At 46.7% G+C, this 24,664-nt stretch overlaps 1 protein-coding gene across 3 annotated transcripts in view; it reads right to left on the bottom strand.

The window, feature by feature from the left end:
- Positions 1-24,664, bottom strand: part of ABLIM3 (actin binding LIM protein family member 3) — a 118,568-nt gene that overhangs the window by 36,761 nt on the left and 57,143 nt on the right. For all 3 annotated transcript variants that reach the window (XR_008625449.2, XR_008625450.2, XM_003829046.5), the window contains exons 5-8: positions 23,228-23,340; positions 16,523-16,649; positions 12,871-12,964; positions 6,662-6,749 (exon numbers count right to left, since the gene is read on the bottom strand). Coding sequence is in view for 1 of the 3 variants with exons in the window: in XM_003829046.5 (XP_003829094.2) it covers positions 6,662-6,749; positions 12,871-12,964; positions 16,523-16,649; positions 23,228-23,340 (422 nt within the window). In the remaining 2 variants the exon portion in view is untranslated. The remainder of the gene's footprint in view (positions 1-6,661; positions 6,750-12,870; positions 12,965-16,522; positions 16,650-23,227; positions 23,341-24,664) is intronic.

Here is a 24,664-nt window from a genome sequence, read left to right as displayed (position 1 = left end):
GCTTAGCGGGACATGCTGCCTCTCTGTACTGATGGTGGCTGGGGGCTGGCCAGGCCCTCTGTCCTACTGCATGGAGGCAGCCAGTCTGGGCAGGAGAGCATGGGGCCAAACACAAAAAGAAACAGGGAGAAGAACCACCTGATGGTGCTCACGGGCCCCTCGACCCAGCTGTGCTGCTCCTAGACGCTTCTTAGTTCTGTGAGCTGATCAATCTTCTTTTGCCTAACATAGCTTGAGTTAGGTTTCTGTCACCTAAAATGTCTAGACTAATAAAATGTCTCATCGAGCTAAAACCTGAATATCTGACAAGTTCTTGACTTGCCCAGCAGGCAATTTTGTTTCTCAGAAAATAGAGGAAGTAAGCCGGGAAATTGCTACTCTAGACCTAATTCTGACCAACATGGACAAATTGACTGCTGAAGTCGATGTGACATGTGACAGGCGAGCAAATGGCCACATCGGCATGAGTCTGTGGTGACCTGACAGGAGAAGCTGGAAACAAACTTTAGAAATACAAACCTTAAGCTACTACACTGTAATACTTTCTATATGATTCAAGATGCTTGGTAACCCTTAAAATCTAAATAAAAAAAAAAATGGCAGCTCGCCAAAAATTAAAATATACTCTATTTAAAATGAAATATGCTTAGTAGAGTCAGACTTTAGGAAGTATCAATTTAGTACAGTAACAGAATATGTCTGAAAAATCTAAAATTAGGTAGTAGGATTGGGGAAACATAAGATTTAAAGTTTTTAAGCATAACTCCTACAACCTAAGCTGTCAGTAGAGAGATCCAATTTAAAGTAATAATGCTAAACTACGAAATTATAGCAACCAATACTACAGTAGTGCCTTTTAGAGGGTGGTTTCATGAAATGCGTAGATGATGACTGAGGGCTGGCGTTCCACAACCCATAACAATGGGAGGCCCTCACTTGAACATCTCTCAGCTTAGTGCACCTTTTCTGAGTTACATCCCAGCCATGCCAGAAATACACAGCTCCTGAAACCAGGACCTTGTATCTTCTGAGCTAAAAAAAAAAAAAAAAAAAAAAGTAATCTGAAATAGATTCAGTTACACAAGAGAAGGGTTTGGTGTAATTATCAAAACGAGCTTTTGAGACTCCGTTTCGGATTTGTGTTAACACAGAACCAAGTCTCTTCACTTTATTTTGGCCCATGGACACCTCTGAAAATCTGATGAAAGCTATGGACCCTCTGCCTAAAGAAACACACCTAGCATGCAAAATTTAGCAAGCAATTTCTGAAGACTCATAGAGTTCAAAAGGCTGACCATGAACCAGTTTAAGAATTCTGGTAATAGATGTAAGAAAATTGCCTCCAAGAACCCTAGCAAGACAGGCCCACTTTGGCTAAGTGGCGTATGCTCTTTAAACTTTCATTCTCATCCTCTAAAATGAGGACATTAATAGTTTTTAGCTGACAGGGTTGTCGTGAGGATAAAATGGGATACTGTGTTTGAAACTCTTAGTACAGTACTTGGCACATAGTAAATGCTCAACGTATACCAACAAATAATAATTATATTATTAATAATAATAATAAAATGATGGCATTTTATTATTATTAATATTTTTATTATTATCATTATTATTGGTGAGACCTACAATTTGTTATAATACTTTTCTTTAGCAGAGTGAGGTTTGTCCAGTATTTTATAAATGATTTCCTGCCTTGTGGGTTTTAGTTAAATATACAAATGATAACAGCGAATTGTTTTAAAATGTGCAGCTGAACTTACGTAATTCCAGGGTTATTGTCTCAGGTCTTAGAACAGGAGGGTATTTGGTGTAGACAGAAGGGGAGAAGAAGAGTCTATTTTCTCCCTTTTCCTGGGTACAGGCACATTTAGAACAAGAGCAAAATTTGTCTCATGAACCACATTTGGGATATTAAAAAAACTCTCACTGATCTAGTAACTGCAACCTTTGGGATTTCAGTATAAGTTTTGCCCTGAACCTGCAGCATTTTGGCCATTATTTTGCTGCACAAAATGAGTGACCTAATTTCCTGGTGAAGCCCAAATGAAGGGTTTGGATAACAAACAGATTAGATATTTGGCATCTTTACAAACACAGTTAAAAGATTGAATACACAACAGAACTTAAAACAAATAAAACTTGCTCTTGTCTCCTGGGGCCCCAGAAGTTCTCCTCCAGACAGACGTCAGACTTCTCCCAATTAGAGCCCATCAGAAAGCCATCACATAGCAATTAAAACACAAACAAACTCACCCAAAGAATCTCCCAAGGACCATTTGCCAGTACCATGCTGTGTCCAGCTCCAGAACTGACAAGGCTGGGTTTGTAAGCTTTGCAGGCATACCAACACACTCTCTCTCTTATGTAAGTTGCTTTATGGAGTCCCCAGTGCCTTCACATTCACTCTCTCCTCTAATGTTCATGAGGACCTTGTGGCATATGGTTGCTCTCTGTGTGCCAGGTAAGTGGGCCTGCCTCAGTTTCTCCACCTCGTTCTGCTTCCACCCACCCAGGGAGGGCCTTTGCACTCGCTGTTCTCACTGCCTCCTCAATCTTCCTGCCCTTTTCAGCCTCCCACCTCCTACTCATTTTCAAGGTCTTGGCTTGAAATATCCCTTTTTAGGGGCACCTTCCCTGGCTTCCCAGACTAGAGCAGGGGCTTTATAACACATGCCCATTGTTCAAAACTTTCTCTGTGCAGCACTTGTCACAGCTTGTCATTGAATGTTTACACTTCTATTTGGCACTGTTGGTTTCTCTTTCCAGAGAGTGAACTCCATCAGGACAGCAAGCATGCTTGCCTCACTCATCTCTGAATGCCCAACATGTAGCAGAGAGCCTGGCACATAGCATGGCCCCCAGTTTGAGTGGATCAATGAAAGACGATGATGTTATCCTCATTTTACAGGTGAAGCAAGAGATCCAGAGAAGGAAGCCACTAATAGGTCACAGCCTATTAGTGGAATTGCTGACGCTTGAACCCGGGAGTCCTGGCTCTCGGCCATTTCTTTACACTCCCGAGCTACCCAGGAGCAGGGTTTTCTTGCCAATTCTGGAGGATATCATATTGAATCCTGGTGTCCCCACTTGGTGAGGGTGTCCAAGGCCCAGATCTCAGTGGTAGCAGAACCCCCACAAGACACCCACAGCCCAAGTGAGCGTGACTCTAGCACTGCTTGGCCTGGTCCCCCTCATTCCAGGATCACTTAGCATCCTTTGAGGCAGGTCCTTGAATGCCCTGCAATTACTCCCACTCCCCCAGGAGCCAGGAGGAGAGGGATGGGGATAATTAATGAGAAGGTGACAGGCTCGTCTTCATTACTAAGAATATCTCCTACCCTTGGAGGCATTTCCACTGTAGGTTTAATGGTGCATTCTCTCTCAGGATCACAAAGCTATGCACTTTACTTCCTTGCTTAACTCTTTTAGCACCTGTGGGAAGTTGGAAGAATGAAAGCACTAACCTGTGAGGCTGTGAGCTCCATGAGGGCAGGGCCTTTGACTGATTTGCTCACTGCCACACCTTCAGTTGTGAGAACAGCAGCGGGGACACAGTAGATCCTCAATAGATATTTGCTAAATGAATGAATGAAATGGGAGCTTCCCATGTGTCATGAAATTACTACACCTATATCTCATAGCAACTGTTCTCGGTCTATTTTACATATTAGACAGCCAAGTTTCAGAGAGTTACGAGACTTGCCCAAGGTCAAAAACTTAGTAATCAGTGGAGCCAGGATCCCCCCTGAGGCACTCTGGGTGAAAGCACCAAACAGGGAAAGATTAAGATTAGGAATTCAGGCAGGGAGGCAAAGACGTGGTTTATTCTAGTGATATCCAGGTAGGGATGAGAATGGGAGGGCAGTTTCAATACTAGGAGGTTTGTTCACCAGGGAAGGAGGAGAGGAATATTGTGCAACAAATTTTCAAGCCAAGTGCAAACTCCAGGTTCCCATGGTGGTCAGGATGAAGGCAGGGTGCAGGTTGCTGAGCCTCATAACACTGGTTCCTGCAGCAGGAATCACTCAAGAACCCAGGCAATGAGGGATTGGTATGCACAGGAAGGGACAGGGACCTGAATATCAGGCAGGGCATGGGTCCCAGGGGTAAAGTGGAAAGAACCCTGGAGGGGAGACGCAAGGCCAGGCCCTGCTCTGCCCCGACGCACTCCCATTCTCACACAAGTCTCTTCTTTTCTCTGGGTCTATTTTCCCCATCTCTACAATAAGGGTTGGCACTTTACAGTTTAGCATGACTCTGGGATCCTTACCACTCCAGCATCAGTTCATATAAGTAAGTAGACAGCATCTTAGAAATGGTCACTTTGTTTAATCCAACATAGGAATTCCTGCTCCAGGATTCTTAGCAGATGGCACAAGTTTCTGTTGGGTAGCTCTGGGCCAGTGGTTCTCCACTGAGGATGATTTTGACCCCCTAGGGACATGTGGCAATATCTGAGACATTTTTGATTGTCAGTGGGAAGAAGCACGTGGTTGGCATCTAGTGGGTAGAGACCAAGGATGGTACCAAATACCCTACAATGCAGGACAGCCCACAGTGTCACCAGTGCTGAGGCTAAGGAACTCGGCTGTAGGCACAGGGGGACTCATTGCATCTTGAGGGAACTCATGGCTGTGGGCATTGTGGCTAGAACAAGCTGATACTGACACACTCCCTGTAACTGCTGCCCTGGCCTTAGATCTACCTGGAGGAAGGGCCCTAATTCCTTCTCAAGACGGCTATCCAATCACAGCGATTCCACCAATGACATTCACCTGTGGAGGGAGTATGCATGGGCCAGGGTCAGGGCTGAGGGACCAGTGCCAGGAGCACAGGACCTTAGGGAGGAGGCCAACAACTCTCATACAAGCTGGAGGGGACCAGGGGCAGACAGAGGGCTGTGGGGATGGGGGAAGAGAGGACTGTGTTAAATTGTGGGAGGGGTTGGGGAAATCCTGGGTGCCTATGAAGCATGTAGTGACTGAACTGGACCTCAAATGATAGGATTTCCAAAGAAGGGCACAGGAAGACAAGGGAAAGGGCCATGAGTTCATTTCAAGTCCAAACAAAGTCTCTCCACAAGGCCCAGCCCATACACCCTGCTTGCCTCCTGGCTGCATCTCACTTCTGTCTGCACCCTGGCCACACAGGCTCCACTTGCCCTTATGCACTCGTCATTTCTTCACCCACCTCAGAGTCTTGCAGGCTCTGTCCTCTCAGTTTGGTGCATCCTATTCCACTTTTTGTTCAGTTGCTATGGTCTGGATGTTTTTGTGTCCCCCACATCCATATGCCAAAATTCAAACCCCCAAGGTGATGGTCTTAGGAGGTAGGGCTATTTGGGAGGTGATTAGGTCATGGACCAGTGTCCTTATAAAAGAGGCGCCAGAGAGCTGCCTTGCCCCTTCCACCATGTGGAGACACAGAGAGAAGGTGCCATCTCTGAGAAAGTGGGCCCACATCAGATACCAAATCTATTGGACCCTTGGTCATGGACTTCCCAGCTTCCAGAACTGTGAGAAATAGAGTTCTGCTTATAAGCTGCCCTGTCTGTATCTCAGTCTGCTGAGGTTATAACAGCCCGGATGAACTACAACATCAGTTAACACCCACTCATGGTCTGGATCTCAGCTCCTGGCCCTTCGTCAGGGAGCCCTCCTGGGGCTCCTCCTACCCCGTTATGTGCTCTCAAAGGCCCACACTTCTCTCCTTCATAACACTTACCACAGCTGATGTTTATTTATGTGATTATGGATTAATGCCCATCTCCTTCAGGGAACTGTAGGGCTGGATGAGCCTCACCATGGACGCTGGCACAGAGCCTACACATGGCAGGGCTCAAGAAACAATCATTGAGTGGATGAATAAATGATCAAAAGTTAGCTTTGGCAGCTTAGGTGTCGGGTATGTTCAAGGCTACAAAGGAAGCCTGGGACCTTGGCAAGATTTTAAATGCTAGGGTGAAGTGTTTGTAGCTAAATAGGCAGACAGGGAGGGGCCCTGAAGAGAAGGGCAGTGCCAAGAGCACGTGATGCCCTGGGATGGTGGGCTGGGCAGAGGGTAGAGGACTGAGCAGAATCTGGAGACTAATTAGGGGACTGTTGTAAGAATCCTGGGGTAAGAGGGCTGGGAAGCAGCAGATGGAAAGCAGCCCTGGTTAGCTTTGTGGGGACGACTGGCACTCCTCATTCCTCTGTGTGTTCTGAGAGTCCCTGGGAAGCCCTGAGCAGCAGCCTGGCATGATGCTCTGAGATGTGGGGAGAAGGAGGTAGAGTAGAGGCTGTGATGCTATAGACACTTTGCAACCCAGGCATCCCTCTGAGGTTCTCTGACCCCTTGGGCCTGTGCAGCTCAGCTTCCCATCCCCAAGGCAGAGCCAGGAGAGTCTGCTCAGAGCACTGCCAGGGAAGCAGGCCAGCTGGGCAGCAGGTGGAGGTGCACAGAGACGGAAGGCAGATTACATGTCACTTCATATTAGCCACACCGGCAACCTTCCCAATCCACCCAGAGAGGGGCCAATTAATTGCAATTCTGAGGACAAGCCAAAAGCCAAGATAACACCGAACCTGAAGCCAAGATAACACTGAACCTGAAGATCGCATCTCCTTTCCAGTCATGAGCAGGTCGGAAGGCCTTACAGAGGGTCAGATTTACTTACCTGTGAGGTACATTTCCTCTCCTTCGGTGAACATCTGGTGGCAGCGTACACACCTGGCACAGGTTGGGTGGTAGTGCTTCCCTCCTGCCTATGGAAATGAAAAGATGAAACAGGAGGTCAGAGCCAGGGCTGCTGTCTAGTGGGACAGACTGGGTTTGAATCTTTCCTGGGTACATTAGTGTTGTTTGCATCTTCGTGGCCCTAAAGTTGGTTGGAGCTACCCAGGGGAGTCCACAACCATCTAAAAGACCAGCCGGGAAGCTTCGTGATTCACTCCATGGGTCCCTGATGGCAGTTCAGGGGACTTCCCTGAATACCTGCTCTTCTATTCTGACACTGGGAAGGACACTTCAGAGGCCACTGGTCCAACTTCCTCATTTCCAGAGGAGGAAACAGGCTTGCTTTGAGGACATCCCAGCATTTCCCCAAGTGAGAGGCCCTTACCACTAATGTTACATGAAATGATTTTAAGTGGTACATGAACTTGGGATTTAATAACATTGGACCAATGGAAAAAAAAAAAAGATCTTTTCAGTCCTCTATACATTCTTCTGATTTTGTCAAGGACGAAGTACAAGTTCGGTGCTTATGTGTCTTTAACATCTATCCAAAACCTACAAATCTGCCTTTTAAAGAATGAGAACAGGTGTGAGGCTTGGAACCTCCACATGCAATAGAATCTAGCTAGAACTCTATTTATTTTCAGGTTACATGCAATATGGCAAGTGATACTGCTTTCCTGTTATGTCGTATATAAGTTTCCTTACATATAAGGGAGCCAACCTCAAGACACTTAAAGTATTATGGAAGAATCAGCTCATGAGGTTCACAGACATGGCAAAAATTGTGAGACTGGCACACAAAGGACAGATTTTTAGGGCTCAGTGGGTGATTTAGGACCCACTGTAGAGCCCCAGATCCCCAGGCCAGTCCTGTGACTATTTTGCCCTGGTGTGTCCAGCCCTACCGCAGCTCACCCCAGTGTGACTTTGGTGAGTGCCTTCCCTATTTTCACTTTCCTTTCCCATCACTATTTAAATTAAAAATGAAAATAATTTGCAGCTGCAAAGACTTCCATGGGGGGAAGAAACAGCCCCTGAGAAGGTTGTGCCTCAAGGGTTCACTGCAAGCCAGCAGCAGTGTTGGGTCCGGATGTGTGTGAGTCAGTCACCAGCTCAGCACTTGCTTCTGGAGTCACAATTCTAACACCAAAATCCCAGCCAAGAGGGCTTGTAAAAGGGAACTTCAGTGGCGGCTCCAGCATTTGTATATGCAGGAGCTTGGTGCAGCAATTGGGTTGGCAGGTGGGCCTTGTTTGAAGAAATATTTTGCAACGTCAGGGCAGGGTTTTCTTTGGGGGAGGGTAATGCCCAGGGGAAACTGATGGATGTTAGGGGTTCTTAAAGGTCCCTGTCCAAGCCATCACTTGATCTGATGCTAATGGGTTCCTTCCAATTCAAAAATTATAATTGCATAATAAGAAGACCTATTTCCAAACTTAGTTTTTTTTTTCTTTTTTTTTTATGTGGGGGGAGTGGAAGATTGTTGGGATGGGCTTGCCTATTCTGGAGATATTATCTCTATTCTAAAAACTTAGCAAGAATGTGGGAAAGGCAGATTTTTACAAAAAGAAAAAAATCTCCAATATTCCTTTTTTCCCCCCGTTTGTTTATATGGCCTCACACCAATGAGACAGTGTCCTTGTCATCATCAAAGCGAATATGTTCAAACTTTGGAAGGAGCCTGCTATTTTCCTAAGCTGGAATGTGTGGGACTGATTCCCTTGTACCATGACAAGGATAATCAGTTTAATTAGCAGCCTCTTCCTACTCTGTGTCTCTTTATCATTTTGATTATAGACCTGTTTTCCAGTGTGGCAACAGTGCCTTGGCAAAACTGAAGCCTAGCATTTTCCTAAATGTCATGCGCCACTACCTCACCCCAGCTGAAAGAGGCTTTGTGCCCATCTCAGCAGCCCCAGTCTTGGATGGTGTTGAAAACAGTTTGAGCAAAGGGAGATAGGGCAGCCTGCACCCAGAGTAAGGAAAAGCCACGTCAGCTAGCTGAGATGAACCATTTTGTCTATTAACGAACTGAAATCAGGAAAATAGTAAAGAAAAATGGCAAAAAATTGGTACCCTCAAAACAGAGCCCTATTTGAGAGGACCGAAAACAGCAAACCAGGTTCAAAAATGTAGCAACAAGCAAACCAGGTTGTGGTCCTTTTTGGTGAGGAAACAGACAAGGATGGAAGGAGTGACACTGACAGCCATTGAGCTCTGTCACTGAGGAAGGGACCATGGGGTGGCCTAGGGAGGAAATGGGAAGGGACAGGATGAGAAGAGAAGGAGAAACAACTTAATTGAATGCCTGCAGTGTGCCAGACGATGTGCTTGGGCGACTTGTTCCTGCATGGCCATCATTCTTTCCTCCTTCTTCCAGAAACAGTCCCAAGCCTTTCCTTGGTGGGGCTACCTCTTCTCCATATCAGTCCACAGGGTTAAGTAGTGCTGACCCCACCAATGAGCATATTCCAACTTTGTGGGCACAATTAGTGGCCCAGGGATGGGCCTGAGATTGTCCAATGAGAGTCAGTCCCAGAATGCTTGCTGAGCTATTAGAAAAGAGAAGTTCTTTTTTCCACCGGGCATGCCGGCTGATAGAATCTAAGCCTGGGGCAACTGGTGTCCAACTTTCCCATCACCAAGAACGCCCTCCTGAGAATAAACTTAACTTGGAAGAAAGTAAGCCAAGATGGTGGGGATTCTAAATGATTTCGCTTAAGCACTGGATCCAGCTCCTGGGCTTTTTGTTATAGGAGCTGAGAAACTTCCTTTCTGTTGCAGCCCAAAAAGTCTTGACTAACATGTTCATTAGGAATTAAATGACAGTAGTATTGCCTGTTGATAGATACAGACTAAAAGGACATATCTTGCTTAAGGCTTCAGGGCTAGAAGTGGTAAAATCTGAATCCAAGTCTGTTTTACTGCAGCCATGTCTATTTCCTGACATCATGCTACCTCAAAGACCCCCAAGTGGCTGAGAGCTGTGGGTATCGGTATGGATACAGCAGCCTGGAGTCCTAGATTTTAGCTCTGTCTCTACCAGAAATGCTGCTTGTGACCTTGGAAAAACACTGCATGTCTTGGTCTCACTTTTCTCATCTGTAAAATGAAGAGGTTGAACTAGTTGATTGCTTAAAGTCTCTTCCAGCTCTAAGAAAAAAAAAAAAAATCAATAAGTCGAAGATGCTAATGGAGCCTTGTAGAAATGGGATCAATCGAAACTCAGTCACAACAGCTGCCTGGGAGGAACAGTCTACCGCAATGCTAAACAACGGTAACTCTCGGGGAAACGGCAGCTGCCACCAACAGGATTTCAAAGCAGCTTGGAAATGCTGAACAAATTCCCATCTGTGGCCCTGTCTGTAATCTAAGTTCTTTCTTTCTGGAAAGAAAAGTTTCCTTTTGTAATATCTCCCACCGCATTGACCCTTCAACCTACTACACTCTGGATGCCTCTTCCCCACAGTTCTGCAAAGCCAACAAACGACTCTTCTGAAGGTGACCTTTCCCACATCCAACAGCTTTTCCGCAGCCCACGCAGTCCTTCACTGCTCTACAGAGTTTGACCAACACTCTGACCTCACCATGTTTTCTGAAGCTCTGTCCTTTCACTGAATGCCCGATTCTCTTCCCATATCTTCCTCTGCTACCTCCTCAGTCTCTTTCTGAGTCGCTTTCACTGTGAGCAGCTGCTCGCCAAGGTTGGTGTCAGCCTCCTTCCTTGCTCTCTTTCCTCTGTCTTGGAAATCCTGAGGACTCTGGTGGTGCTATTATTCAAAGCCTCATGTTTTTAAGATTGGCTCCTCCAGGCCTGAGCTTTGTTCCTGAGCTCTGATCCATATTTCTTTTCTTTTCTCATTTTTCTTGCCTCGGACAGGATCTTGCTCTGTTGTCCAGGCGGGAGTGTAGTGGTGCAATCTCAACTTATTGCAATCTCCACCTCTCAGGCTCAAGTGATCCTCCGGAATGGCTAGGACTACAAGCGTGCACCACCATGCCTGGCTAGTTTTGTTTATTTTTTATAGAGATGAAGTCTCACTGTGTTGCCTAGGCTGATCTTGAACTCCTGGACTCAAGTGATCACCCTGTGTTGGCATCCCAAAGTGCTGGGATTACAGGTGTGAGCCACCACTCCCAGCCTCTGATCCGTATTTCTGACTGCCTTCTGGAAACACTCCTGGGATTTCAATCACAACTCATCCTAAATGGTACTCACCATGTTTCTGCCAGATCAGCTTTTTCCCCTGTCGTCCCCAGTTCTGCCAATGACACCAGGCTTCCTATCCCTCAGAAATAGATAATTCTTTGGTGCAACTTTTAGCTGCTTCTCCTTCAATCCCCATGTCCACAAGCTGCCCCTCAGTTGCAGAGTGATTGGAATTCTACTTCCATAGGGCTGGGCACAAGGGTGGCTTCCCTCTTCATTGCTACTGTACCTCTTGAGTCCTTCCTGCCTGGGTCACGCAGGGGCCTCCTCACTCATCCCTTCCAGCTTCCTTCCTTCAAATGTAGCCTGTGTACATTATCACGTCATCCTCCCGGAAGCCCAGCTCTAACCAGGACGTTCCTTCCCAGTCTCTCCACAATGCTCCCTTGCCCAGTGAGTCACATGCAAACTCCACCCTGGTATCCCAGGCCCTCAGAAACCCACCCCCAACAACCCTTCCTGGACTCATGCCTTGTCCTCTGCATCGTACTCCTTATGGCTCTCGAGATGCTTAAATGTTTCCCAGCTCTGCTCATTTGTTTATATCTCATTGTCTCTGACTCTCTCTGAAAATTCTCCACACAGTAACCACAGAAATCTTTTTAAAAACATGATCTTATCATGTTAGTCCTTGGCTTAAAACTCTCCAATGGCTTTCCATTGCACTGAGTATAAAACCCAAACTTCTAAACATGGTCTACAAAGTCCTACATGGTATGCCATATATGATATACTCTTATATTTCATCCTCCCCTACCCTCAATTTATAGAATTCAGCCACATTGGCAGACTGGGTCAGCTATTGTGAGCAGAATCATTAATTCAGCCAAATCTGGCCACTTGGTTGCGGTTACCATGAGTGCTTGTGTTGAGAAAAATTCTGCAGCCACAATTCTGTGTGGGTTCTCTGTTCTTTGAATGGGTCAAGCTCATTCTTCCTCTATCTTTTCCCACCTCAGGGCCCTTCAGGGATAGTTCTTTCATCCTCAGGGCTCTGCTTCAATGCATGTCCTCAGAGAGTTCCTTCCTGGTTGCTACATCCCCTCCTGCTGAGTCTACATGTGGCTGCAGACTTGTTCTCAACAAAGCACTCATGGTAACCACAACCAACTGGCCAGATTTGGCAGAATTAATGATTCTGCTGACAATACCTGATCCAATCTAATCCTCTAGCTATTGTCATATGGAAAAACTGAGGCCTAGAAAAGCAAAGATACTTACTCAAAATCTGAGCAGGAGTAGAGTCAATACTAGAACTCAATTATTCCTGTTAGGCTATTATTTTTCCTTTCCACTGAGCCCTTCCCTGTTTCTAATTCATCAAGGTGGGTGGTCCCAAAGTATAGGAAGATAGCTTCCAGGCCCACAGGGTATAGGAAGAAAGGCCGGAAAGACCAGTGCACAGGGGCTCAGCAAGGCCTCAGCAAGGGTTTTGCAGGTTGTCTGTCACTGCAGAAGGAGTCATACATCAAAGGCTGGGGAGAGGCGTTGCCATGGTGATGGACCCACCAAAGAAGGGCTTAGGGAGCAAGCTGCTAGACAAGCTGGCTCTTAAATCAGCACATTACCAAATACTAAAACAAACAAACAAACAAAATAAATAAATAAATAAAAAAGACTTCCATCCTCCGGCGGGGCTGGGAGGAAAATCCTAATGTCACTCTCTAGAAATCTGTCTGGGTCCGAATCAAAGATACAACTGATTTTCACAGCACAGCATTTTTTTGAACCAGGAAGAATTTTGTCTACCTTCTCATTTTGGGGTTTCCCAGAGATCTCAGCAAGGTTATCTGCTCAAGGTCATGTAGCAAGCAAAGGTGGAGGGGGTAAAGGCTATGGAAAAAAAGGTATGGGGTGACTTTCTCCTTCTTCTGTGATGACTTTTTGGAGGCACAGGTCACCCTGCCACATCTTCACGGTTACTTATACCCACTCACCTCCAAGACTCTGCCACTGATGTATCGGTCACAAGTCTCACATTTAATGCCAAACTGGGCATGGTAGTCGGACTCACAGTATGGAACACCATCCCTGCAAGAAGAAGTTCACATAGGATGAGGAAGTTAGGGAGGATCAGTGAGGGTGCACATGGCAGTTAGATTCTGGACCTGCAGCGTATGTTGACTGAGCCAAAGTTCGATACTTCTCCTTTAATAAACAATTTCATCTGTATGAAAGAATCATCTGACGGTGCTCCCAGATCAGTAGATGACAGGAAGCCTCCTGGGACCACCTCCTGTGTGCTCCATTTTTTACCCAATGTTTATCACTTGGCGGACAGTGATAAGATTGTTATCCCTTATTCTTATACCACCCCCTATGACTAATAGCCACTAACATTTGTTGCTGGCGTGTGCCGGGCTCTTTGATGGTGTTTGATGGCAACCCTATGAGTCAGAATTATTAGTATCCCCATTGTGTAGGTGAGAAAACCTAAGCATAGCACACTTTAGTAACTTGTCCCAGGCCACCCAGGATGACCTAGAGCTGGAATTCAAACCCAGGTCATCTGGTTTCTCACCCAGGTTGTCATGAGGATTAAAGGAGATGGGTCCAGTGTACCCTAGGGCTCAGGACAGTGCCTAGCCATACTGAGTACTCAGCAAATGGCAGCTGGAGGAATGGCCATGATTGCTGAGAGGAGTCTTTGAGGAGGACATTTGGTTCTCAGTTCTCTAGGACTGAGGTAGAGATAGTTGGGGGCATCGGAGAGCTTAGCTTTGCTTCGGGCTCTGCCTCGCTCTAATGACCAAGTCTGAACTCTGAGGAGAGAGAAACATTTCTTTCACTTTTGGGTGTAAGAGAACTTGGCTCAGACACTGAGAGACCTAAAGGAGAGGCACATCACTTTTCCATCTCGAAGCTGTTGCCCTGATGAGGTTGCTGGGGGCCCACCCTGGGCAGCATTTTCCTGGAGAAGCAGTAGTGAGGACCAAGGTCTGAAGATGTCCGACCAAGGTCTGGAGGTGTGACTGTGCCCACAAGGCAAGGACTTGTTTGTGAGCCCCTGAGACACACCTCCCCCAACCCTTTCAACTCCTCCCTCCTCCCCCGCTCAATCAGGTTCTCCCTGTGGGTGCGGGAGGGTAGCTCTGCAGGGAGAAAAAGTCATTTGTCAGAAGGTGGATGTGATGAGCCAACAAGATAAATGCCAACACAATCTCTTTTGGATCCATCCTTCTCTTGGGGAATTAGCGGTACACAATTCTAAAAGAGGATGGTAAAATGAGTATTTACTGGGCAGTTATTGGGTGCTAAGCACAGATCTCTGAGCCCTTACACAACCCTACGGGTAGATCATCTTCTCTCCATTTTTATAAATGAGGAAACTGAGACTCTGAGCAGTGGAGTCCCTTGCCAAGGTCACATAGGCTGTGCTTCTATCCTGGGCATCTGATGCCGGAGCCAGTGCCTCTGAGCCCCTGCCACTCTGCCAGCAGCCAGGTAAGGGGCCCAGAGCTATGCTGTAGAGGTACCAGGTGTGGTGGGCAATCTGGGCTGGGCCTCCTTGAGAGGAGCTCTGAACAATCCCTTAAGTCCCTGGAGAACTCTGATTTAGGCTTCCAGACTCAAGCACTCCTGGCTGGCAATGTACTAAGGGCACTCCTTGCTTGGTGGGCATAGAGGGGAATGCCAAACTCCTGCTAGCATGGCATCGAGAGCTCTCGGTGATGTGACCTCAGCTCATCTATGCAGCCCAGGATCTGGCTTCACCTGGGCACATGTTTGAGCTCCTATACAGGATGGAGATGTCCAGCACTCCCCTACTGCCCTGGCCTTGCCCAGGCTGGCCATTCTGCCTAGAAGCTCTTCTTCTTTGCATTTTTGAATCTTACCCCCACCTTCCATGGAACTCTTAGAGATTCAAGATTCTACTTCATGCTAGTTAGCAGTCATCCTTTTTTTCTCTGAATATTCACAGCCCTTTATTTGTTATCTTGTACACAGGCAGGTGTTGTTTGGCCAGCATCCATTTCCCCTTCTACTGATAATAGTACCTCACCTGGATTTCCCTTTGGAAGCCACCCCTTCCCAGTTGAGGTCCCTGTGGGTCACAAGAGGCTGCTCTCTGGCTCTAGGGTTCAGATCCTCTGGGCCAGTGATTGGTCAGGAATGGGCATGTGGCCTAACGGTGGCCAAATCAGAGGCAGACCTGGGACTTTTGCTGGAGTTCCTGGGAAAGAGGCCTCTTTCTGCTAGGCTTGGTATGAAAGCCTGGAGTGTTGGCAATCTTCTTTGCTAGCACTTGGGGAGGGCCAGATTGAGAACTAATCCACCATGAAGACAGCAGAGAAAGACAGGGACAGAGACAGAGAGAGACAGAGAGAGAGAAAGAGAGATTGATTGAGAGAGAGAGAGAGAGAGAGAGAGAGACAAAAAGATAGACAGAGAAAGACAGAGACTTCTGAAGTACTAATGACATCCTTAAGCCCCTGGATTCCTCCATGTCTGAAGCCAGTGTGCCTCTGGCCTTCCCATTTCTGTGAGTTAATAAACTCCTATTTTTGCTTTTAATTGAGTTGGAGGTGGGTTTTCTGTCACTTAGGATCAAAAAGGTCTTAAAGAATAAAGCTTGTCTGGGCTCCTGATCACACATTTCCTGGTGTCATAATTCTTCATGAACGCAGCATATCTGTTTCCCGTATTAGACTGCAGGGTCTTGACAGCAGAAGCATGTGTGCTGCAGCTCTGTGTGCTTGCCACTGCCTGGCATCAGGCCAGAGAGTGGCACCTAGAAGGGTCTGGGGTCATATGATGTCAAAGCTGTGACAAAGGATCTGTGCTGATAATTGCTTTTAGGTACTTGAGTATATAAATGTGGTCACTGGGGCCCAGCAACAAGAGGATGCTTGTCTAATACTGCAGTGTGTGGGTCACTGGAGGTTGGCCCCTCTGGATAACTATGCACCCATCACCTCCTCTCATTTCCATTAAATTCATTCAGCAACTATATTATTGACTGTGGGTCAGGTGTTGCTCTCAGGGCAGGGGATATAGCAGTGATTAAAACAAAGCCCCTGTCCTGGTGGGTACAGAGATTAAACACTATTACTGGAACAAGTTATTTACTCTCTCAAGTCTGAGTATTCAGTGGGGATAAATTCCTCAAAGGGGCAGTCATGAGGATTTAAAGTGATACTTCATACAAAGTAGTGAGTTCTTTCTACATAATTAAAGCTCAATAAATGGTAGATAGTATTATTAGCATTATTACAAAGTTACCAGGGATAAATATGTAATTACCAATGGTGGTAGCCTGTGTGAAGGAAACAACAAGGTACTCTGAGGGCCCAAAATGGGGCAGTAAATGAGAGACGGCCGGAAGGGAAGGCATGGGGACCGAGACCAGAAGGGAGAGAAGGGGCAGCAGGTGTGCAAGGAACAGGGAGGGTGTCTCAGGCAGAGGGAACCCCCCCCAGAGGGTCCAACGGGGGAAAGAGGCTGCTGGGAAAGATGCTGTTTGGCCAGAATGCAGCAGCAGATGGAAGGGAAGGGAGATGATGCTGGAGATGTAGGCATGGGCTCAATGGGGCAGGCCTCACAGAATGCAGAGGCCCAGGCAGCTGGGGCAGGAGCAGGGGGACCCACTTGCTGATATACTCCCCGGTGAGGATGACGCTGCAGGTCTGGCACTTGAAGCAGCTGACGTGCCACTGCTTGTCCAGAGCCAGGAGTGACTGGCCGTGCTTGATCTCCTCCTTGCACCCGGCACAGTCTGCAAGACAAGAGGACACTGCTGAGCAAAGCACCCTGGGCCCTTTAACCCCCGCTATCTCAGGCCCACGTTGAGGAAACCCCTCCCTGAATGCCAGTGTTCCCATAGTTGCTCCCACCCTGACACTGGAAGCTGCCTAGAGGCTCTCCCAGGGGAGAGAAAAAGCCACTGGAGTCCTGGCCTCTTGACAAGGGGTCTTGGTGTAGGAGAGAAAGAAAGACCTCCCTGCTTGTCATCAAGACCACATTGTTCACTGAAAGTGGACCCTGCACTGCTTCCACCCCTCCTCAAATTGCTAACTAAGCTCTGCTGCTGTCCGTGACCTTGCCATCTGCAGCGTCAGCATCACCTGGAAGCTGGCAGTGTGCAGCATTGCAGGCCCCACCCAGACCTCTTGAATTTTAACAAGACCTCCGTGCAGAGTAAAGTTTAAGAAGCACTGCTCCTGGGGATGGGCTAAGTATACATTTTTTCAAACCCTTAGGCTATATACGCATTGGCAAGGGCTGTGTTTATATTTTGTGGTTAAACCTATTCCTTTGCCTAGCACAGTGCTCAGCCCATAGCAGGAACTCAAAGCATATTTGCCAAATGTGTATGAATGAATGGGCCTGATGGTACCCAGGCAACAAACAGAATTACCACACCCACCCCTTCCCCATTGTGCTTCACACATCGAACATGTGCCTTCCCAAGTGGCAAGGATTACAGGGTCTGATGAGACTGTCCCAAACCAGAAAGGTGCCCTCACTCCCTGACACGGTCACCCTGGAATGTGAGTTGGGGCCAAGAGAATGTGGGCCAAGCCTAGCATTAGCTTGTTGCTCAATGAATGTCTGAGGAGGGTCCGGAAATGGAGCCAACGTCCAAGGCACTTGGAAACTGCTGGGAATTCAGGCCTAGCCAACCGGATGACCCACTTTGGCGGAGGAAGGGGTCATGGGGCAAAGTTGACCAGAGGACAAACTTCCTTGTTGGCTCCATAAGACAAATGCACACTTGGGAGTAGTGAGGAGAGCAGAAACTGCATGTAAAGTTAGGGGATCCTGGCTGGACAGCCCCCACATCCAGCTGGGAGCCTGTCCTAGAAGAAAAGATGATGTGTCTGCAAATCTAGGAAGGGTGGTGGGTCCAGCCGGCTGTGGGGAGGGTCTGGGGCCTTGATGAACTGTTTGTATGAGTCAGTTCCCACAGTACTCCGCCTCTTGGCTGTTGCGTGCCTTTCTAACATCCCTTAGTACAAGTTGGGGGCAGAAAGGTCTCTACTTGCAAAATACTTCAAGCCCCAGGCCTTCAGATGGGGGCTGAGAGAATAAAGAGTTTCGGGATTTATCTCTCTTCCTTTCTATTCTCCTGGGGTAAGTCTATAAGTCTACTTGCACCCCCTGCCCAATAATTAGACTCCAGAATGCAATAGTTTAGAGAGGTCAGGTACCCCCTTCTCTTTTACAGATAGACAGGGGTCTGAAATGACTTGCCCAAGCTCAGTATAGAGGAACCCAAGGACTGTAGACACCTGGTCAAGCTTTCTAGGTCACTAATACTGAACTTGTATCTCTGTGGGCCTCCCCAGCAGGGCCTAAAAATTCCATAGGGGTTTGGAGTTCACAGAGTATTTGGTCAAACATCCCACCCAATGCAGTAACCTACAGCATTCTCGACAAGTGGGCACCCTCCTCTGCTTAATCACCTCCAGTAGTAGGCAGTTTAACCCCTCCTGAGGAAGGGGTGGTGAGGTAGTCCACTCTGCCCTTGGACAGGTATGATTGTCATGACTGTCTTCTTTATATGGAGCTGAGACTTGACTCCTGTGACTGCTCCCATTCTTATGCATCAAGAATAATCCACCTCTTTTCCCATATGACAGTTCTTTTAAAGAATTAAAGACAACTATAGTTTCTCTCTTCTTTATTCCTTACACTTTTTCTTGCTTGACATGGTCATCCAGTGATCAAATTCACTTGTGGATTCCATGGAGAAAGACATGTAATTGGCAAACAACACAATTCTCTGTTTCTTCAACAAAACTTATTGCATAGCTGTATCCTTTCATGGCCATACTCTAGTAATGAATCCTATCTCTTCGACTTTCAGTGGTACATCTGAGATAAATTTAACCCCTTGAGTTAAGCTGTAGGAGAGAGTACAGCGCAGTGGTTAGAGGCTGGGCTGAGAGTTGGAGTGAGGGGTGGGAAATTGGCCCAGGAGAGAATCCCAGCTCCTTTTCTTATGAGTTGTATGCTCTCTAAGCCCAGACTTGCTCATCTGAATATCTTCCTTAAAACACTGGTGTGAAGGTTAATTAAAATCAGGCCCATTAGGCCTTAGCACAATGCTTGGCCCATATGAATCCAATAAGTGGTTGTTGTCATTATTATTTTACATTCTCCTGTTTTTAACCCACATTCTGTGCATTACCCAATCCCTGTTCTGAAGCCAGGAGCGATAGTTCTGTTGTAGGGAAGCCTGCTGATTCCCTGTGAGAATTCTGGGACATCTTCTCCATGTGGCTTTTCTTTTTATATTATACTGCTGCTCCCCCATTATATCAGCTTCTTATTTATTAGGACCTTTTCTCCCTCTTCTTCCTCCTTTCACTCTTGACCACCAGTGGAGCCTCAGGCATGCCACCCAGGAGCCCGTGGGTCTGGTGTAATAAATAGAATCAGGAAAACCACACCCTGTTCCAAGTTGGTGTCTGCAGAGCCAGCTGTCCACTCCTCCATATGTTCCTCTCTATTCCAAAATTACAATCTTCAGCTGGCAGAATGTATGATGCTACCACCTGTCCCTCTCAGATCCCTCAGTTATAAACTGAGGCCTCCTAAAGACGCTAGACAGCCATTTTTATCCTTTTTAGACTGTGTCATTCATTCTATTTAAATCAGCAAAAATGAGTGGGTTTTGTGAGTCATAGCAAGCTCCGTACCTTGTTTTAGGCAACTAATCCAGGAAGACTAGACACTTCCCAAGTTGCAAGTCATGTCTCTGGTACAGAGTGTTAAGGGAATAGGATCTAAGGCCAGACTGGCTGGTCTCACATTCTAGTTCCATTACTCATTATCTGGGTGACTTTGGGCAAGTCATTTATGCTCACTGAGTCTCAGTTTTCTCATCTATAAAATAATTACTCTTATCTCCCTCATAGGGTTGTTGTAATGATTAAATGAAATATCTGTATAAAACACTTAGTGAGGTGCTTGACAATAGTAATAATCTATGTTAGTGGTGGTGATGCTGGTATTGTTGGTGTTGACAGTGTTGGTGGTGATGATGGTGACAGTGATGATGGTGGTAATAATAATGGTGGTGATGGTGTTGATGCTGCTGGTGCTGGCGATAGTGGTAATAGTGGTGATTATGGTAGCGTTGGCGAAGGTGGTGGTGATTGTGTTGGTGGTGACAATGGTATTGATGGTGATGGTGGTGTTGTTCATAATGGTGATGAGGGTGGTTATGGTAGTGATGATGGTAGTGATCGTGTTGGAGACACAGTGTTGGTGATTGTGGTGGTGGTGTCAATGGTGTTGGTCATGATGATGGTGACGATGGTGGAGAAGGTGATGGTGATGATGGTGGTGGCAGTGGTACTGCTGCTACTGCATCTGATTGCTCTCAATGAGGTTTTTGCAGTATCTGGCAACAGTAACAGTCAATCAGTGTTAGCAATGATGGTGGTTATGGTGGTAGTAGTGATGGAGGTAGTGGTGGTGGGGATGATGGTAGTGATTGTATTGGTGGTGGCAGTGGTGTTGGTGGTGATGATGGTGGTGGCACTGATGGTATTGTTCATGATGATGGTAGTGATGGTGAAGATAGTGGTGGTGATGATTGTGGTGATGATGATAGTAGTGATGATAATGATAATGTTGGTGATGTTAGTGATGATGATGGTGAGGGTAGTGGTGTGATGGTGATGGCAATGGTAGTGATGGTGGTGATGTTAGTGATGATGATGGTTATGGTGGTGGTGTGATGGCAATGGTGGTGATGTTAGTGATGATGGTGGTGGTGGTGATAAGATGGTGATGGCGGTGGTGGTGCTGCTGCTGAGACTGCTGCTGATTCTTCTCACTGAGGTCTGTGCAGTGCCTGGAAATAGTAACAGTCAATCAATGTTTGCAATGATGATGATTATTGTGGTGATGGTGATGGTGAAGGTTGTGGTGGTGGGGTTTCTGCTGCTACTGTTGCTGATTCTTCTCAGTGAGGTCGGTGAGGAAACATTTCTTCTTCCTGTGGTAAGTAACAGAATTATTTTCTCTTGACAGTTCCTGAGTATTTTTCTTGGTCTCTTTGGAGTAGACACTGCTCCTGACTTTCCAGAATATCTTTATTTACTCTCTAGAGATGAAACATCACACTTGTAGCTTAAAAAACCCCAATTATTTTGTTCTTCTTTTCCTTTTCCATGATATGTTCTTTTTCTTAGCAATCTCTTATACCTGGCTTTGGTTTCCTGTATCCCATGGGAGCTTAGAAGACCTTCCAACACCCCATCTAGTCAGGAGCTACTTTGCATTTGCAGCATGAATAGTGACCACCTTTGGAGAAAATACCTCTATAAAACATACCACTATAGACAATCAGTGATCAATCACGGATTGATGTCTTTACTTTGTGAGTAACAAGATAAGCTACAATACTAAGTATGCCCCCACTGGAAACTGTCCATGTGCTCATTTGCTCCTCTTGACTCACTTTTTCCTCACCTTCTTCCACCTCCTAATCATCCAAATTATGGTGGACACATTTGGGAGCCTTTCTTTGAAAACATACTCACATGTGAGACTCCCACATTCAGCTGAAGAAATATCCCACCTAAAGAGTAGGTGATAGGTGTAGCACAAATGCATACAGTAACACACAATCCAAACTAGGGGAAATAACAACCGACCCATGAGTCTCATTCTCAACCTCTTTTGGTGTGCTTTCTATATTAAACCTCCATGCCAATATCATCCTTCACTCTGTATTTATAGAGCATTTTATATAAGCAATGTATCTTAGTTTGATCCCTGAACTAATACATTTGCTTCCCCCAACGCTCCTGTGAGGAAGATAGGAAATTCCATCCCTCTTTCATAACTGGGTAAACTGAGTCTCAGGGAGGCTTCATGACTGCTTTGCAGCATGCAGAAGTTTGGCAGCCTCCCGACTCAGGCTCACTTCTCCCTCTCCTGCCTCACACATGGCCCCATCAGTCTCGGAGGTCCTCAGCAGCACTGGCCACAGGGTCGTGGTCCCATATCCCAGCCTCCTTGTTTTTCTGTCACTCTGGATGATGCTTTCAAGGAGCTGTGAAGGATAACACTGTATGCACTCGGTCACCTTGACATGGAAACCTGGTTGGAGCAGCAATCTATTCTTGAGCATCATCAAGGATGCCAAAGAAAGGGCTCTGCACATTCCAGGAACAGATCTGATTTGGCTGAAAGGAAGAGCAGCCAAGGGAGGGAGCCTTCCCACTGTCTTTCTCCTCAGCTCACCGTAGCTGGATGGACTCCAGGGGAGCCCCTGGGAGCTAAGCCCTGCTGACTCGGGGTTATCTGTGCTCACTCTCTCTGGCTGGATGCAGCCCAGCATGCTGACTCTGCTGGTGCCATGGCCAACAGCACCCTGCACCTGCACAGTGATGCAGCACAGGAGGCTAATGGAATTTTCATTGATTTTCTTGTCGAGGCCAGTGAGAGTGTCATATAACATGAAAGAACACTGGAGCCTAGTGTGGCTTACCAAGACCAAGGGGGCAGGGTCTATGTGTGTGTGGGCATGTGCAGCAGCAGCCTGCCAATGGCATCTGGGAACAGTGATTTAGATATCTTATCACTAGGCACACTTGAGTGGGATGGACATCCCACAAATTAGAATGACCATTCTGAGGCGTGCTCCTGGTCCTCAGTTTCCCTCCAAATCTGTGGTTGGTGATAAAACATAACATTCATCATGGCATGCCAGATGCTGCCTTTATCCCTAGACAGTGGTTCTGAATCTCAGGAACAGCAAATGAATCACCCAGGAAGCTTACTAGGAATGTTGATTCCCAGGTTCCAGCCCTAGAGGTGCAGGGTGAGCCCAGACATTTGCATTTTTACAAGTCCCACAGTGAAGCTGATGCAGTGGTCTATGGAACACTCTAAGAGGCACCAACACAGCTCTTGTGGTTTGCTCCCAGGGCACCCCATACTACCTCTTCTGTAAGCCATGTCTGCCAATTCTTATTAGTGGAGTTGGTAAAAATTCAGAGCCACTGGTGAAAAAACACTTGATCAGCCCTATTGAGGTATCCGTGGGACATAAGATCAGGAACTCAGCTTGTCCCAGAGGAGACATACCATGTGGCAAATATTGGCACTGGCTACCACTGTTTATGGCCAGGCAGCCCCTCTTCCCTGCATTGTGCTTGTGAAGCTTGTGAGTCTGGGCCACATGCCAACGGGGTCATGATGCAGGAGGCCTCCAGGTTGGGAACCTTTCCCACTTCCCTCCAGGCCCGTGGGAGCAGTTGGCAGTGTGGGAAAGGGGAGCCCAGAGAGATCACACCCATGGACAGGGAGATACCCGTGGGGAGGACTCACGGCTTGGTCCACGAATCTTGATGGGCTTACTGCTGGCCATGGACTGGGAGCACGTTTGGCACACACATTCTTTACCGCTGAAGGTCACCTTGTCTCCAATGGGGAAAGGCTTCCTGCAAGTGGGATGAGGGAGAAATTCAACACACCCTCTTCTGAGGGATTCTGTAGCTGACTACACATGTGCTCAAAGCACTTTGGTAACACATACAGCTTGACTTCTAGAGCACCACACAAATTCAAATGCTGTTCACAGTGATAGGCCAACTAAACTGCTCAATTAGGGGCCTGGCAGCAAGAACTGGAGCCCAGTTAGGCTGTTTGTATATTTTGGGCAGATCATGATGCTTATCTGACCTTACTTGTCTAGGCTGTAAGAAGTAGAGGTTACTAACGCCTCAGATACTTGTTCTCTCTTCTGGAAGGACTTTTTCCATCCCAGTTTGATTTATCCCCATATGTTAAGAATTCATTCAACTCCCAAACTTACCAAAATTTCTTCCTTTTACTACTCAGGCATTTTTCAAAATCCCCCTTCCCAAGAGGAAGTTTGTAAGTCTGTAAATAATCTGTTACTCTCCTCATCTGGATTTGTTCAGTTTCCACAGCTGAGGAGTCTCAAATTTGTACATGCTCTGCCTCCCCAACTAAATTATGAACCATACACAGAATCCCTGGCACCACCACGCCCACTGTTGAGCTGCTCTCGCCCATGCAGTGGGATGATGCCTGTTATGAGGACTCTCAGCACAGCACCTAACATTGGCTCCCAGGGGCTCCATTGCCCTTGTATTAGCACTGTGGCACGATGGAGGAAGCACTGGGGTGAGAGTCGGGGGAGCTATGTTCTTATCGTGGCTCAGCCACTAGCTTTTGGTAGAAAGACATTGCGTGATCTTGGGGAGTCACCTGGATTGACAGAGACCTCATCTTGTACCATAGGAACCCTCTGTGCTAACCTCTGATGGGTCTGGGATTCCAGGGCTCAGGGCTCAGGTTTTAAGAGCTGGGTAGATGAATGAATTCCACGAGGGGATTATGTTTTCTTACACACTCTGTCATTAGTCTCAATCAGAAACTCTAACTAGTTATTCTAACTGGTAAGTGACTGGTGGTTATTTTATGCGGAGAATAATTAATCCATACATTCCTTTCCCAATTAAAAAATACGTATATACTCTAATCATGCTTTACTTATGATGTAATCAGAGCTGTCCATTAACATTTAATGTATTTGTGGGTAGGGCTGAGCTTTCTTCATTTTTTCATCTCCTTAATGTGTTGCTTGGCATTCAATTAACAAGCGATGGTGATGCGGAAGGTAAAGCAGGAGGCAGGGATAAGCTCTCCATCCCTGGAGATGTCCTGAGAGAAAGTAGATGACTATCATCATGATAATGAAAAGAATAATAAAAACAGACACTCTCACGTACTGATCAC

Source organism: Pan paniscus, chromosome 4 (assembly GCF_029289425.2).
Source record: "Pan paniscus chromosome 4, NHGRI_mPanPan1-v2.0_pri, whole genome shotgun sequence".
In the NCBI taxonomy this organism is placed as follows: Eukaryota; Metazoa; Chordata; class Mammalia; order Primates; family Hominidae; genus Pan; species Pan paniscus.
Note: the sequence above shows the minus strand (reverse complement) of the source record. Positions and strands in the feature narration are given on the sequence as shown.